Below are 17,952 nucleotides of genomic sequence, written 5' to 3' on the forward strand. Positions count from 1 at the left end.
TGACAATCCAGATTATCCCTTGTCTGATGATGATGGTTCTAGCAAAGAGGACTCTCAGGATCTGTACGCTTAAATGTCTCTCTCGCATAAGACTCTTCAGAAAATAACAATCTGCTTTAAAGCCAGTAATGAAGGAATGGACAGATGTTGAGAGACATCAGAAAAATTAGTGGGAGAATGGAGCACCGTGAAGAAACTCAAGCCTCCCTGGTCTCCTTTGGTGAATCCACCTCCACAGCCTTACACAATTGCCAGATCTCAATGGATTGCGGCCCTATATTGAAGATCAGGACAATAGGGGATGAAGAAATAGCCTGAGGTTGAGAATAGCTCCTTGGTCAGTCCCTCATTATAGAAGCAACATAAAAGCGTGCTTAAACAATAGACCCCTCAGACTATTCCATCTTTGAGAGCCCACTGAGGTTTAACTCCTAAGCCTAGGGATGGTGAACCGCAGAGGGATAACATCTGTAAAGTCCTGAACGATCAGCATCGTGTTAAGATCCTGAAGTAGGCATCAGAGACATTATGTCCAGAATCTTTCAAAAACTCTCACATCACCCTCAACAAGGGGCACAAATTGAAACCTGTAACAGATGCCCTAGGAGCTAAAGGCATTCCTCACCAATGGCAGATTCCCTTTGAGGTGGCCTCTCTTCAAGGCTCAAGCAAAGTTATCCAACACCTAGAAACGATCCTACCTATTTGAGAAGCAACTGGTCTGGCTTCTTCTAACATACCATCATGGCTATAAATCACTGATTTGGCCGATATTCCAACCATAGCACCTATTCAAACCTGGAAGATGAAGTTGCAGACATCTGGCTGATCCTCAAGATTAGGTATCTGGACCAGGACTTTGGAGTTTGCTTCAGGTGTACATGGATGTAGACCTGTAGAAGTTTGCTTGCATTTCTCAGTAACCTCTCGGTTATAGCTCTTTGATACTTCCTTTTTTGTATGCATTTTGACCTCTTCTGCTGGGGGGGTTGGGGGGGCATGTCTCCCAGCCTAGATCCCTGTCCCACTCAGTAAGTTCCCTCTTGCAGACTCCGTTATATACACAGTATAGATTTTTTCCATTTACTTTTGACTATGTAATGTTTACATTGGAAAGTATAAACGCGCCCTGTTTCCCACTGGTGTGAGGTGCACACTTGGAGAACCTCTAGTTTCAAGGTTCCTGGAGGTGAGCATTTTTCCCTTGCTTGTATTACTTTTCTTATTTGTTCCTCATGTCTACAATAAATGTAGTTACGTGGAATGTACAAAGATTGAATTCCTACACAAAAAGGTCTTGTACACAGATGAGAGAATCGAAGTTGACGAAGTGGAATGCAATACGAATTTCAGGAAAAATATGATTCATCCCGAAGTAGAGTTTCCTCGCGTTTCGTGGTAACAAATCATATTATATCCTAAAATGGCTGCTGCACACGTTAGAAAGAGGAAGTAAGAAGCCTGGAGAGAGGGAGCACCCATAATGTTGTGCAGCTAGCCAATCAGATAGCCAGCCCTTGTGATGTCACAGCGCTATAAAAAGTCTCCTCCCGCAACGTCTTCACCATTTTACAGGGAACTTCGTTCAGGGAAAGACGTTACAGGCACTAGGGGCAGTGATTAAGACTTCATTCACAAAATATTACTATTAAGTAGTTCAGGGACAGCTAAGTGATAGTGTAGGGATATAATAGGGAGGCATTAGCCACACTATAGGGAGAGAGCAGGGACAGCTTAGAGATAGTGTAGGGATATAATAGGGAGGCATTAGCCACACTATAGGGAGAGAGCAGGGACAGCTTAGAGATCGTGTAGGGATATAATAGAGAGGCATTATCCACACTATAGGGAGAGAGCAGGGACAGCTTAGAGATCGTGTAGGGATATAATAGGGAGGCATTAGCCACACTATAGGGAGAGAGCAGGGACAGCTTAGAGATCGTGTAGGGATATAATAGGGAGGCACTATCCACACTATAGGGAGAGAGCAGGGACAGCTGAGAGATAGTGTAGGGATATAATAGGGAGGCATTAGCCACACTATAGGGAGAGAGCAGGGACAGCTTAGAGATCGTGTAGGGATATAATAGGGAGGCACTATCCACACTATAGGGAGAGAGCAGGGACAGCTGAGAGATAGTGTAGGGATATAGTAGAGAGGCTTTATCCACACTATAGGGTAGAGCAGGGACAGCTTAGAGACAGTGTAGAGATATAATAGGGAGGCATTAGCCACACTATAGGGAGAGAGCAGGGACAGCTTAGAGATAGTGTAGAGATATAATAGGGAGGCATTAGCCACACTATAGGGAGAGAGCAGGGACAGCTTAGAGATAGTGTAGGGAGATAATAGGGAGGCTTTATCCACACTATAGGGAGAGAGCAGGGACAGCTTAGAGATATTGTAGGGTTATAATAGGGAGGCATTAGCCACACTATAGGGAGAGAGCAGGGACAGCTTAGAGACAGTGTAGAGATATAATAGGGAGGCATTAGCCACACTATAGGGAGAGAGCAGGGACAGCTTAGAGATAGTGTAGGGAGATAATAGGGAGGCTTTATCCACACTATAGGGAGAGAGCAGGGACAGCTTAGAGATAGTGTAGGGTTATAATAGAGAGGCTTTATCCACACTATATGGAGAGAGCATGGACAGCTTAGAGATAGTGTAGGGATATTATAGGGAGGCTTTATCCACACTATAGGGAGAGAGCAGGGACAGCTTGGAGATAGTGTAGAGATATAATAGAGAGGCTTTATCCACACTATATGGAGAGAGCATGGACAGCTTAGAGATAGTGTAGGGATATTATAGGGAGGCTTTATTCACACTATAGGGAGAGAGCAAGGACAGCTTAGAGATAGTGTAGGAGTATAATAGGGAGGCTTTATCTACACCAGGCATGCTCAACCTGCGGCCCTCCAGCTGTTGCAAAACTACAACTCCCAGCATGGCTGAACACCCTACAGCTATCAGCCTACAGCAGGGCATTGTGGGAGTTGTAGTTTTAAAACAGCTGGAGGGCCGCAGGTTGAGCATGCCTGATCTACACTATAGGAAGAGTGCAGGGACAGCTTAGAGATAGTGTAGGGAAATAATAGGGAGGATTTATCCACACTATAGAGAGAGAGTGCAGGGAGAGCTTAGAAATAATGTAGGGATATAATAGGGAGGCATTATCTACACTATAGGGAGAGAGCGGGGACAGCTGAGAGATAGTGTAGGGATATAATAGAGAGGCTTTATCCACACTATAGGGATAGAGCAGGGACAGCTTAGAGATAGTGTAGGGATATAGTAGAGAGGCTTTATCCACACTATAGGGAGAGAGCAGGGACAGCTTAGAGATAGTGTAGGGAGATGATAGGGAGGCATTATCTACACTATAGGAAGAGTGCAGGAACAGCTTAGAGATAGTGTAGGGATATAATAGAGAGGCTTTATCCACACTATAGGGATAGAGCAGGGACAGCTTAGAGATAGTGTAGGGTTATAATAGGGAGACTTTATCCACACTATAGGGAGAGAGCAGGGACAGCTTAGAGATAGTGTAGGGTTATAATAGGGAGGCATTATCTACACTATCGGAAGAGTGCAGGGACAGCTGAGAGATAGTGTAGGGATATAATAGAGAGGCTTTATCCACACTATAGGGATAGAGCAGGGACAGCTTAGAGATAGTGTAGGGAGATGATAGGGAGGCATTATCTACACTATAGGAAGAGTGCAGGAACAGCATAGAGATAGTGTAGGGATATAATAGAGAGGCTTTATCCACACTATAGGGAGAGAGCAGGGACAGCTTAGAGATAGTGTAGGGATATAATAGAGAGGCTTTATCCACACTATAGGGAGAGAGCAGGGACAGCTTAGAGATAGTGTAGGGATATAATAGGGAGGCATTATCCACACTATAGGGAGAGAGCAGGGACAGCTTAGAGATAGTGTAGGGTTATAATAGAGAGGCTTTATCCACACTATAGGGAGAGTGCAGGGACAGCTTAGAGATAGTGTAGGAGTATAATAGGGAGGCTTTAGCCACACTATAGGTAGACAGCAGGGGCCAATAGAACAGTGTAAAGCTTGGCTAATAAAAGCTATTCTATTACACCTTGCCGCACTAATTGGGGTTAAAAGACGTTCTAATACTACTGATTTTAGGTTGTTTGCATTCTTTTATACATAAGTAATTTCATTAATCCTGGATTTTGTTATTGGAGTAAAACTGCGGCCCGATACTACATTTATTGTGGGGTTCACATTCTTTCATACATAATTCAATCCTCCTTAATTGTGTATTTGGGGTGAGATTGCGGCCTGATAATACAGATTTTAGGGTGTTTACTTCCTGTTATACATAAGCATATTAGTTGATCCCAAATTGTGTAATTGGGGTGAAATTGCACCCTGATACTACTGCTATTTTACCCTTACAGTTACAGTATGTCCGACAGACAGGTACCAGGCCCTTCTAAGGGAACGGGCAGTGGTCACAATTCTTCTGGAGCTGGCATAAGTAGCAGCAAGATCATCTCAAGTGACATCAGACACCCCCAGCCAGAAGTCAGTGGGTTCCTCTGACCTCATGCTTAGTTGGCATGGTCCACAAGCTCTGTGCCTCCTCTTGTCCTGAACTTGCCTCTTTGATTTTCTGTTCCTTCTGCTCAGGATTATACAGTGCCTTGCAAAAGTATTCACGCCCCCTTAACTTTTTTCTTGTTTTGGCGCCTCACAACCTGGAATTAACATTGATTGTTTGAGGATTTGCATCATTTAATTTATGCCCAGAACTTTTTTTTATATTTTTATTGTGAAGCAAACAACAAATAGGGCAAAATAACAGAAAAGATCAATGTGCAGAACTATTCACCCCCTAAAGTCAGTACTTTGTAGAGACCCTTTTGCAGCAATCGCAGCTCCAAGTCGCTCTGGATAAGTCTCTATGAGCAGTCGCCACATCTGACCGCTGGGATTGTTGCCCGTTCCTCCTTGCAGAACGGCTCCGGCTCCTTCAGGTCGGATGTTTGCGCTTGTGAACAGCGATCTTTACGTCTGACCACAGATCTTTTATTGGATTGAGGTCTGGGCTGTGACTCAGCCATTCCCACACATTTACATGTCTCCCCTTAAACCCCCCAAGTGTTGCTTTAGCCGTGTGTTTGGGGCCCTTGTCCTGCTGGAAGGTGAGCCTCCGTCCGAGCCTCAGATCACGCACAGAGTGGGGCAGGTTCTGCTGAAGGATATCCCTGTATTTAGCACCATCCATCTTTCCCTCAGCTCTGACCAGTTTCCCAGTCCCATCCCCCAGTATGATGCTGTCACCACCATGCTTCACTGTGGGGACGGTGTTCTGTGATGTGTTGGGTTTGCGCCAGACAAAGCGTTTTCTTTGATGGCCAAAAAGTCCAATTCTAGTCTCCTCAGACCAGAGCCGCTTCCTCCATACATTTTTGGAGTCTCCTCAGACCAGAGCCGCTTCCTCCATACATTTTTGGAGTCTCCTCAGACCAGAGCCCCTTCCTCCATACATTTCGCAGTCTCCCACAGGCCTTTTTGCAAACTCACAACGCGCCTTTCTGTTTTTTGCTGACAGTAATGGCTTCTTCTGGCCACTCTGCCATAAAGCCCAACTCTATGGAGCGTACGGGTTATTGTCGTCCTCTGTACAGATCCTCCAGTCTCTGCTGTGGAACTCTGCAGCTCCTCCAGGGTCACCTTAGGTCTCTGTGCTGCCTCTCTGATTAATGCCCTCCTTGCCCGGTCCGTTAGTTTTGGTGGCGGCCGTCTCTTGGCAGGTTTGCTGTTGTGCCATCTTCTTTCCATTTGGTTATGATAGATTTGATGGAGCTCCTGGGGATATCACAGATTTGGATATTTTTTTTTTTATAACCTAACCCTGACTTGTACTTCTCAATAACATTGTCCCTTACTTGTTTGGAGAGTTCCTTGGTCTTCATGGCAGTGTCTGGTTAGTGATGCCTCTTAGGTGCTGCAGCCTCTGGGGCCTTTAATTAAAAAAAAAAGGTGTGTATATGTAATGACAGATCATGTGACACTTAGGCCCCTTTCACACGGGCGAGAATTTCATGCGGGTGCAATTTGTGAGGTGAACGCATCGCACCCGCACTGAATCCTGACCCATTCACTTCAATGGGGCTGTTCAGATGAGCAGTGATTTTCACGCATCACTTGTGCGTTGCGTGAAAATCACAGCATGTTATATATTCTGCATTTTTCACGCAACGCAGGCCCCATAGAAATGAATGGGTCTGCGTGAAAATCGCAAGCAAGTGCGGATGCGGTGCGGTTTTCACACATGGTTGCTAGGAAATGATGTAAGTAAATTGATAAAAGTCAATTTACTGTATTATTTTCCCTTATAACATGGTTACAAGGGAAAATAATAGCATTCGGAATACAGAATGCTTACAAAAATGTGGCTTTAGGGGTTAAAAAATGTAAAAATTAACTCAACTCATCCTGTTCGCGCAGCCGGCATCATCACCATCATCTTTCTTCTTCTTTCAGGACCTGCCAAAGGACCTCTGGGTACCACAGTCAGTTTTTTTATCACACGTGTGCAAAACGCATTGCACTTGCGCGATAAAAACTGAACATCGGAACGCAATCGCACGATTTTCCCTGATCGCAGACGCAACGCATCCGGACACGCTCGTTTGCAAGGGGCCTTACAGGGGGTTCAGACCAGAGCGTTCTGAAACGAGCGCTCTGTATGCGCGATTGTACGGGCGTTTACAATCGCGCATACAGAGACAGGCGTGCACACATTGTCGCGCGTTCCCGAATATCTATGTGCGGGAACGCGCGACAAACGCCCAAAAAAAAGCTCAAGCACTTGTTTGAGCGTCGGGCGTTTCACAGCGCGATCGTACGCGCTGTAAAACGCCCAGGTGAGAACCATTCCCATAGGGAATCATTGGTTCTTGCCTGTTGTGCGTTTTACAGCGCGTAGGAACGCGCTGTAAAACGCTCAGGTCTGAACCCAGGGTTAGACTGCACACAGGTGGACATCATGTCACTAATCATGTGACTTCTTGGCTGTAATTGGCTGCACCAGAGCTTTTTATGGGCTTCCTAACAAAGGGCGTGAATACATACGCACAGGACAATTTTCTGTTTGCTGTTTTATTTATATATTTTTCTTATTTCACTTCACCGACTTAAGACGATTGTGTTCTGATCCATCACATAAAATTCAGCTTAACAAAACATTGAACTTAAGGCTGTAATGTAACAAAACACAAAAAATGTCAAGGGGGGTGAATACTTTCGCAAGGCACTGTATGCGGTCGGCTCCGCTCTGCTTTTCAGCGAGGACGAGCTTCCAGAGGACAGTCATCAGCTACTGCCCAACCAAGATATGGAAGAGAGATCGGCAGACAGTAGTGGATGATCGCACGTGGGGGCAGAGTTAAGAGGGTGTCGTTTGTAAAACGGGCTCATTTTTGGGTGGTTTCTATTATGTAAGCCTCGCAAAGTGACTTCAGACCTGACTGAACTTGTCCTGAAAAAGTGGGTTTTAGAAATTCTGAAAAATTTCAAGATTTGCTTCTAAACTTCTAAGCCTTGTAACATCCCCCAAAAATAAAATGTCATTCCCAAAATGACCCAAACATGAAGTGGACATATGGGGAATGTAAAGTAAGAACTAGTTTTGGAGGTATTACCATTATAAAAGTAGAGAAATTGAAAGTTGCTAATTTTTCCTAATTTTTGGTAAACTTGCAATTCTTTTTATAAATAAAAAAAAATAGATTTTACCAGTGTCATGAAGTACAATATGTGTCTCAGAACGGCCGGGAGAAGTCAAAGCGTTATAAAGTTATTCACACAAAGTGACACTGGTCAGATTTGCAAAAAATGGCCGGGTCCTGAAGGTGAAATATGGCCGTGTCCTTAAGGGGTTAAAGAGGTTGTCCGGGTTCAGAGTTGGACCCAGACATTGCTCCATTTTCACCCCCCTGAAGCTCATTTGGGTTTCTCATCAAGTGTTTATCAAAATAATAACAGATTTACCCAAACATCTTCGAGAAGTACTTCTTGCTGAACCCGATTCCTTTCGTGCAGAATACATTGCGAGACAGATGCTTTGATCCAAGACCCACTGGAGGCCCTTTGTTACATCTGGCATCCATGATGGAACCCTACCGTGGCATCCATCCCCTGGAGGAGGTCCAAAGAGCCCCCTGGAACCTTCAGACCCCATAGGGTTCCCACCGACCCTCCAGGGCCTCCCTGGGACGTTCTAGATCAGCGGCAAGTATTTATAGCGTTTTGCTGGCGAGCCATAACTCCTGTCTGCCATCCAGACTAAGGCCCCTTTCACACGGGCGAGTATTCCGCGCGGATGCGATGCGTGAGGTGAATCCGGACCCATTCATTTCTATGGGGCTGTGCACATGAGCGGTGATTTTCACGCATCACTTATGCGTTGCGTTTATGTTCTATATTGTGCGTTTTCCACGCAACGCGGGGTTGCGTGAAAATCGCAAGCAAGTGCGGATGCGGTGCGGTTTTCACGCACGGTTGCTAGGAGACCCGATCATTATTATTTTCCCTTATAACATGGTTATAAGGGAAAATAATAGCATTCCGAATACAGAATGCAAAGTACAATAGCGCTGAAGGGGTTAAAAAAAAACAACTCCCCTTAATCCACTTGATCGCGCAGCCCGGCATCTCTGTGCTGTGTGCAGGAAAAGGACCCGTGGAGACATCACTCCGGTCAACACATGACCCATCACCATGGTAAAAGATCATGTGATGGACCATGTGAAGACCGGAGTGACGTCACCACGGGTCCTGTTCCTGCACACAGCACAGAAGACAGACAGAAGAGATGCCGGGCTGCAAGATCAAGTGGATTAAGGTGAGTAAATATTTTATTTTTATTTTATTTTTTAACCCCTTCAGCGCTATTGTACTATGCAGTCTGTATTTATAAGGGAAAATAATACAATCTACAGAACACCGATCCCAAGCAGGGGTTGGGTACCATACATGCCGATTTTTCTCACGCGCGTGCAAAACGCATTACAATGTTTTGCACTCATGCGGAAAAATTGCGCATGTTCCCACAACGCACCTGCAACGCCCGTCTGAAAGAGGCCTAAATGTTCCAGCCCATCTTACTCCCAACCAGGAGCCATATGGGCTTTGCTGGTAAGCCATACATCCTGTAGGCCATCCAAGCAATATGGTCCAGCCCATCTTCTCACTCCCCACTAAGAGCATTATAGGCCTTTGTTGGAGTGCTATGCTCATTGTAGACCCTTAAACTCAGACATAGCAACAGAGCTAGTTCACCCTGCCTGCATTGCCACCAAGGTAGACCGCCACAGAGACCAGGCGGAACCTCAAGCACAGCTGCTCACAGACATACACTCAGAGTCAAGAACAGTCTTCTAGACCCTGCAGCATGAGCGGTCAGCCATCAAGACACGGCAACAGGAGACAATAGCACCATAGACCCGGCGGCAGAAACTGTCACCCATGCAGACCCGGCGGCAGACAACTGCACTAGATAAGTCCAGCAGCAGACTGCTACAATGCGAGGCTGCAGGAGCAGTCATCCCAGCAAGCAAAAACACAGAAGCAATCAGCTCCATAGGCACATGAGGCCATCCAGGCATATACTAAAAGGCAGTCAGCCGACCAGGCCCGGGCGCGACAGGCGTCAAGCCGACCAGGCGTTCAATAAAACAGGTATAAAAGCAAGACATTCAACCAACCAGGCCCCGAGGCAGCCAACCAGGCCCCGAGGCAGCCAACCAGGCCCCGAGGCAGCCAACCAGGCCCCGAGGCAGCCAACCAGGCCCCGAGGCAGCCAACCAGGCCCCGAAGCAGCCAACCAGATTCATACCAATCACATAACACAAATATCCACTGTAAAACCTACGTTCCATCCATCATAAGGTATTCGTTGTTTCACAGCCATGGAGGCTGCATGCTCCAGGCTCCTTTGTCCGGAGGACAGGAAACCACACCTTGAAGACATGTTCTCCTCATGAATCCGGGCTGCATGTGGTTCAACGCAACCATCCCCTCCTGGGGCTGCTTCCCATTCAACTCCAGAATCGCGTGGCTCCTGGAGGAGCACACGCAACTGCCGCAAGAGCCATGTGGAAGCCCCGGACAACCACCAGCTGCTAGGGTTCTGCCAGCCCATCCTCTGGGCCATAGACTCCAGCAGGTATGTTACCAACTAGCCCTCCAGAACATATCTGGGACTTCTAGACTAGCTGTAATGACCTGAAAAACAAACTGCAGGTCTCTCACTCCAGGGACAGGAAACCACTGAGGTGGGAGAGAGGCTCCGACTTTTTATTCTGCAGGTTTCCTGTTCCTGGGGGCGGATCCTATATCTGTGGTGCCGTTGTGGGAGAAGGGAAGTTCTCAGGAAGTGTATCTGTAAGAGCCGATGTGGGATCTGAAGGTCATGTCTGAATGTAGGCTTCCATTCCCATTCAGATCAGCAGATCTGGTTTACGCACTGCACTAATATATTACGGCATACACGGTTAAGTCCTCATCAGAGGGTTAGTACCTAACATAAGACCTCAGCACACAGAACAGGAGTCTGTCTGCGTCAAGGCCTCTTCCAAGATTTGAAGCTCTCAGACATAAGGTGAGATCCCTTGTTCATGCAGCATACGCAAGTTTTACTACAACAGAAGTCCGCAGGGAGAGAAACAAGACACGGGGTCTGCAGGGATAGAAACAAGACACAGAGGTCACGGATGCGGTGTGGGTGGGAAACTCCACACCAAGCACAGGAGGAAAGGGGATAGGAACTAGGCATGGAAACTAGGGTCACCTCCTAGAACAACCCTAATCCAAGTCCTGACTAACTATCAGTATAAACTGACCTCGATGGTAGGAAAGTTCATACACAGGAACCTAGAGCCTTAACACACCCTGTAGGGCCCTGGTATAGTGACAGGACTTGAGACAACCTTTTCCTCCACCAGAAGGATGAACAGGAGTCTCCCTCAGGCCCAGATACAAAAGACAGGGAAATACAACAAACAAAATACAAATAGGGAAGACGACACTTAACTTCACGTGGAGCAAAGGCAGCGCCAGGAGCTCAACCGAGATCCAACAACCAGCAGGCCAGAGTCCAGAAACTGAAGCTATAAATCGCACCCCCAGAAGGGGTAAGCAGTAATAAATAGGGGAAGTTAAATGACCAAACCAACAACAACACCTGCCAGAGGTGTGGTCAATACCAAAACACACAGACAAATGATTCACAAGGAACCATTCACATTAACCCACGTATTGCCAGTCTCTCTGATCTCTTGGCACCTGTCACGGGAGTGTCCGTGACAACAGGGGTCCACAGGGAGAGAAACAAGACAGAGCAGTCCAGAGGGAGGGAACAATGACAGAGGAGTCCACAGGTAGAGAAAAGAGACAGAGCAGTCCAGAGGGAGGGATGACACAGAAGCTCAGAAATCCAGAAAGCGGGAAGGAGAAAGAAGACCTGGGGTGTGTGGAGGGGGCACAAGTCACGAGGCAGTTCATCTCCCTCTCTCCAGCGTGTTGTCGGCGGTCATCTCGTGCATATATGATTGTGCAATTTATGATTTCAGGTGGAAGGAGTAACATAATTTATAAGGCTAAAAAAATTCCATTCAGTTCAACCTGTGACCCAGAGGAAGGCAAAAAAACACAACATGTGAGGTAGAAGCCAATTTTCCTCACTTTAGGGAGAAAAAATTCCTCCCTGACTCCAATCGGGCATCAGAATAATTCCCTGGATTAACAACCCCTCTCTAGTAGCTATAGCCTGTAATATTATTACACTCCAGAAATACATCCAGGCCCCTCCTGAACTCCTTTATTGTACTCACCATCACCACCTCCTCAGGCAGAGAGCTCCATAGTCTCACTGCTCTTACCGTAAAGAGTCCACAGTCTCACTGCTCTTACAGTATAGTCCATAGTCTCACTGCTCTTACAGTAAAGAGTCCATAGTCTCACCGCTCTTACAGTAAAGAGTCCACAGTCTCACTGCTCTTACAGTATAGAGTCCATAGTCTCACTGCTCTTACAGTACAGAGTCCATAGTCTCACTGCTCTTACAGTAAAGAGTCCATAGTCTCACTGCTCTTACAGTATAGAGTCCATAGTCTCACTGCTCTTACCGTAAAGAGTCCACAGTCTCACTGCTCTTACAGTACAGAGTCCATAGTCTCACTGCTCTTACAGTATAGAGTCCATAGTCTCACTGCTCTTACCGTAAAGAGTCCACAGTCTCACTGCTCTTACAGTATAGTCCATAGTCCTCACTGCTCTTACAGTATAGAGTCCATAGTCTCACTGCTCTTACCGTAAAGAGTCCATAGTCTCACTGCTCTTACCGTAAAGAGTCCAGAGTCTCACTGCTCTTACAGTATAGAGTCCATAGTCTCACTGCTCTTACCGTATAGAGTCCACAGTCCCTCACTGCTCTTACAGTAAAGAGTCCCAGATCTCACTGCTCTTACAGTAAAGAGTCCACAGTCTCACTGCTTCTTACAGTAAAGAGTCCACAGTCTCACTGCTCTTACCGTATAGAGTCCACAGTCTCACTGCTCTTACGTATAGAGTCCACAGTCTCACTGCTCTTACCGTAATAGAGTCCATAGTCTCACTGCTCTTACAGTAAAGAGTCCATAGTCTCACTGCGCTTACAGTATGAGTCCATAGTCTCACTGCTCTTACAGTACAGAGTCCATAGTCCTCACTGCTCTCCAGTACAGAGTCCATAGTCTCACTGCTCTTACAGTACAGAGGTCCATAGTCATCACTGCTCTTACAGTCAAGAGTCCATAGTCTCACTGCTCTTACAGTAAGTCATAGTCTCAATGCTACAGTATAGATTCCATAGTCTCACTGCCTCTTACAGTAAGAGTCCATAGTCTCACTGCTCTTACAGTAAAGAGTCCATAGTCTCACTGCTCTACAGTAAGAGTCCCTAGTCTCATGACCTCTTACAGTAAGAGTCATAGGTCTCAACTGCTCTTACCGTAAGAGTCATAGTCTCACTGCTCTTACAGTACAGAGTCCCATAGTCTCACTGCTCTTACAGTATAGAGTCCATAGTCTCACTGCTCTTACAGTAAAGAGTCCATAGTCTCACTGCTCTACAGTAAAGAGTCCATAGTCTCCACTGCTCTTACAGTACAGAGTCCATAGTCTCACTGCTCTTCCAGTAAAGAGTCCATAGTCTCACTGCTCTTACAGTAAGAGTCCATAGTCTCACTGCTCTTACAGTATAGAGTCCATAGTCTCACTGCTCTTACAGTATAGAGTCCATAGTCTCACTGCTTCTTACAGTAAAGAGTCCATAGTCTCACTGTCTTACAGTATAGAGTCCACTAGTCTCACTGCTCTTACAGTATAGAGTCATAGTCTCACTGCTCTTACAGTACAGAGTCCATAGTCTCACTGCTCTTACAGTACAGAGTCCATAGTCTCACTGCTCTTACAGTACAGAGTCCATAGTCTCACTGCTCTTACAGTATAGAGTCCATAGTCTCACTGCTCTTACAGTATAGAGTCCGTAGTCTCACTGCTCTTACAGTAAAGAGTCCATAGTCTCACTGCTCTTACAGTATAGAGTCCACAGTCTCACTGCTCTTACCGTAAAGAGTCCATAGTCTCACTGCTCTTACAGTATAGAGTCCACAGTCTCACTGCTCTTACAGTAAAGAGTCCACAGTCTCACTGCTCTTACAGTAAAGAGTCCACAGTCTCACTGCTCTTACAGTAAAGAGTCCACAGTCTCACTGCTCTTACCGTATAGAGTCCATAGTCTCACTGCTCTTACCGTAAAGAGTCCATAGTCTCACTGCTCTTACAGTACAGAGTCCATAGTCTCACTGCTCTTACAGTACAGAGTCCATAGTCTCACTGCTCTTACAGTACAGAGTCCATAGTCTCACTGCTCTTACAGTACAGAGTCCATAGTCTCACTGCTCTTACAGTATAGAGTCCATAGTCTCACTGCTCTTACAGTAAAGAGTCCATAGTCTCACTGCTCTTACAGTATAGAGTCCATAGTCTCACTGCTCTTACAGTAAAGAGTCCATAGTCTCACTGCTCTTACAGTATAGAGTCCATAGTCTCACTGCTCTTACAGTATAGAGTCCACAGTCTCACTGCTCTTACAGTAAAGAGTCCATAGTCTCACTGCTCTTACAGTAAAGAGTCCATAGTCTCACTGCTCTTACAGTAAAGAGTCCATAGTCTCACTGCTCTTACAGTAAAGAGTCCATAGTCTCACTGCTCTTACAGTAAAGAGTCCATAGTCTCACTGCTCTTACAGTAAAGAGTCCATAGTCTCACTGCTCTTACAGTATAGAGTCCATAGTCTCACTGCTCTTACAGTAAAGAGTCCATAGTCTCACTGCTCTTACAGTAAAGAGTCCATAGTCTCACTGCTCTTACAGTATAGAGTCCATAGTCTCACTGTTCTTACAGTAAAGAGTCCATAGTCTCACTGCTCTTACAGTATAGAGTCCATAGTCTCACTGCTCTTACAGTATAGAGTCCATAGTCTCACTGCTCTTACAGTATAGAGTCCATAGTCTCACTGCTCTTACCGTAAAGAGTCCATAGTCTCACTGCTCTTACAGTATAGTCCATAGTCTCACTGCTCTTACAGTACAGAGTCCATAGTCTCACTGCTCTTACAGTATAGAGTCCATAGTCTCACTGCTCTTACAGTAAAGAGTCCATAGTCTCACTGCTCTTACAGTATAGAGTCCATAGTCTCACTGCTCTTACAGTAAAGAGTCCATAGTCTCACTGCTCTTACAGTATAGAGTCCATAGTCTCACTGCTCTTACAGTATAGAGTCCATAGTCTCACTGCTCTTACAGTACAGAGTCCATAGTCTCACCGCTCTTACAGTACAGAGTCCATAGTCTCACTGCTCTTACAGTAAAGAGTCCATAGTCTCACCGCTCTTACAGTATAGAGTCCATAGTCTCACTGCTCTTACAGTAAAGAATTAAGGGTTGGGGTTAACCCAAACAAGCCCCAAGCACACACAGGTAGACAGAAACCAAGCAAATCTATTTCTTCAATTTAATACCCTTCATTAAAAAAATAAAAGCAGGGATCTGGTTGTTTGCTGGTTACGATCCTAACCCCAGGGAGAGCTACTGGTGTACGCTCCAGCATACGAGGTGTCAGTAAGAAGCCTGGTAAAAGGAGTCCTATAAACCCTGCAGAAGGGTCCCTAGTCCCTGCCCCTAGTTCTACACCTCAGTACCTTCACAAGGCAGGCTGGACCCATTTCTCCAGGGAGAGGAAAGTACAGGTCCAATGACTGCGAACTTCTCGAGGCCCCAGCCTCCGGCTGCTTTTCCTGATGCTCCATCTCCTGTCTCTTGCATTTCTCCTGAACATCACCTGCAGGAGCAAAAAGGAAGCAACTTCAAAATGTGAGGAGGTTCTGCAGCAGCTACATCACTAGAACTAATTGTAGGAAGGGTTGTTACGATTAACAACTGGTGGAGTCACTGGGTACATACATTCCATCCTGCATTATACTCCAGAGCTGCACTCACTATTCTGCTGGTGCAGTCACTGTGTACATACATTACTTATCCTGTACTGATCCTGAGTTACATCCTGTATTATACTCCAGAGCTGCACTCACTATTCTGCTGGTGCAGTCACTGTGTACATACATTACTTATCCTGTACTGATCCTGAGTTGCATCCTGTATTATACTCCAGAGCTGCACTCACTATTCTGCTGGTGCAGTCACTGTGTACATACATTACTTATACTGTACTGATCCCGAGTTACATCCTGTATTATACTCCAGAGCTGCACTCACTATTCTGCTGGTGCAGTCACCGTGTACATACATTACTTATCCTGTACTGATCCCGGGTTACATCCTTTATTATACTCCAGAGCTGCACTCACTATTCTGCTGGTGCAGTCACTGTGTACATACATTACTTATCCTGTACTGATCCTGAGTTACATCCTGTATTATACTCCAGAGCTGCACTCACTATTCTGCTGGTGCAGTCACTGTGTACATACATTACTTATCCTGTACTGTTCCTGAGTTACATCCTGTATTATACTCCAGAGCTGCACTCCCTATTCTGCTGGTGCAGTCACTGTGTACATACATTACTTATCCTGTACTGATCCTGAGTTACATCCTGTATTATACTCCAGAGCTGCACTCACTATTCTGCTGGTGCAGTCACTGTATACATACATTACTTATCCTGTACTGACCCTGAATTACATCCTGCATTATACTCCAGAGCTGCACTCACTATTCTGCTGGTGCAGTCACTGTGTACATACATTACTTATCCTGCGCTGATCCTGAGTTACATCCTGTATTATACTCCAGAGCTGCACTCACTATTCTGCTGGTGCAGTCACTGTGTACATACATTCCCTATCCTGTACTGATCCTGAGTTACATCCTGTATTATACTCCAGAGCTGCACTCACTATTCTGCTGGTGCAGTCACTGTGTACATACATTACTTATCCTGTACTGATCCCGGGTTACATCCTTTATTATACTCCAGAGCTGCACTCACTATTCTGCTGGTGCAGTCACTGTGTACATACATTACTTATCCTGTACTGATCCTGAGTTACAACCTGTATTATACTCCAGAGCTGCACTCACTATTCTGCTGGTGCAGTCACTGTGTACATACATTACTTATCCTGTACTGATCCTGAGTTACATCCTGTATTATACTCCAGAGCTGCACTCACGATTCTGCTGGTGCAGTCACTGTGTACATACATTACTTATCCTGTACTGATCCTGAGTTACATCCTGTATTATACTCCAGAGCTGCACTCACTATTCTGCTGGTGCAGTCACTGTATACATACATTACTTATCCTGTACTGATCCTGAGTTACATCCTGTATTATACTCCAGAGCTGCACTCACTATTCTGCTGGTGCAGTCACTGTGTACATACATTACTTATCCTGTACTGATCCTGAGTTACATCCTGTATTATACTCCAGAGCTGCACTCACTATTCTGCTGGTGCAGTCACTGTGTACATACATTACTTATACTGTACTGATCCCGAGTTACATCCTGTATTATACTCCAGAGCTGCACTCACTATTCTGCTGGTGCAGTCACCGTGTACATACATTACTTATCCTGTACTGATCCCGGGTTACATCCTTTATTATACTCCAGAGCTGCACTCACTATTCTGCTGGTGCAGTCACTGTGTACATACATTACTTATCCTGTACTGATCCTGAGTTACATCCTGTATTATACTCCAGAGCTGCACTCACTATTCTGCTGGTGCAGTCACTGTGTACATACATTACTTATCCTGTACTGTTCCTGAGTTACATCCTGTATTATACTCCAGAGCTGCACTCCCTATTCTGCTGGTGCAGTCACTGTGTACATACATTACTTATCCGGTACTGATCCTGAGTTACATCCTGTATTATACTCCAGAGCTGCACTCACTATTCTGCTGGTGCAGTCACTGTATACATACATTACTTATCCTGTACTGACCCTGATATACATCCTGCATTATACTCCAGAGCTGCACTCACTATTCTGCTGGTGCAGTCACTGTGTACATACATTACTTATCCTGCGCTGATCCTGAGTTACATCCTGTATTATACTCCAGAGCTGCACTCACTATTCTGCTGGTGCAGTCACTGTGTACATACATTCCCTATCCTGTACTGATCCTGAGTTACATCCTGTATTATACTCCAGAGCTGCACTCACTATTCTGCTGGTGCAGTCACTGTGTACATACATTACTTATCCTGTACTGATCCCGGGTTACATCCTTTATTATACTCCAGAGCTGCACTCACTATTCTGCTGGTGCAGTCACTGTGTACATACATTACTTATCCTGTACTGATCCTGAGTTACAAC

General features: G+C 45.6%; 1 protein-coding gene across 1 annotated transcript in view; it reads right to left on the reverse strand.

Annotated features, from left to right (window-relative positions):
- The window catches only part of LOC122923325 (minichromosome maintenance complex binding protein), a 93,344-nt gene that overhangs the window by 36,723 nt on the left and 38,669 nt on the right, over positions 1–17,952 (reverse strand). The window contains exon 7 of the mRNA XM_044274110.1: positions 15,291–15,430. Coding sequence (XP_044130045.1) covers positions 15,291–15,430 — 140 coding nt within the window. The remainder of the gene's footprint in view (positions 1–15,290; positions 15,431–17,952) is intronic.

Source organism: Bufo gargarizans, unplaced genomic scaffold, assembly GCF_014858855.1.
Source record: "Bufo gargarizans isolate SCDJY-AF-19 unplaced genomic scaffold, ASM1485885v1 original_scaffold_1468_pilon, whole genome shotgun sequence".
Lineage (NCBI taxonomy): Eukaryota > Metazoa > Chordata > Amphibia > Anura > Bufonidae > Bufo > Bufo gargarizans.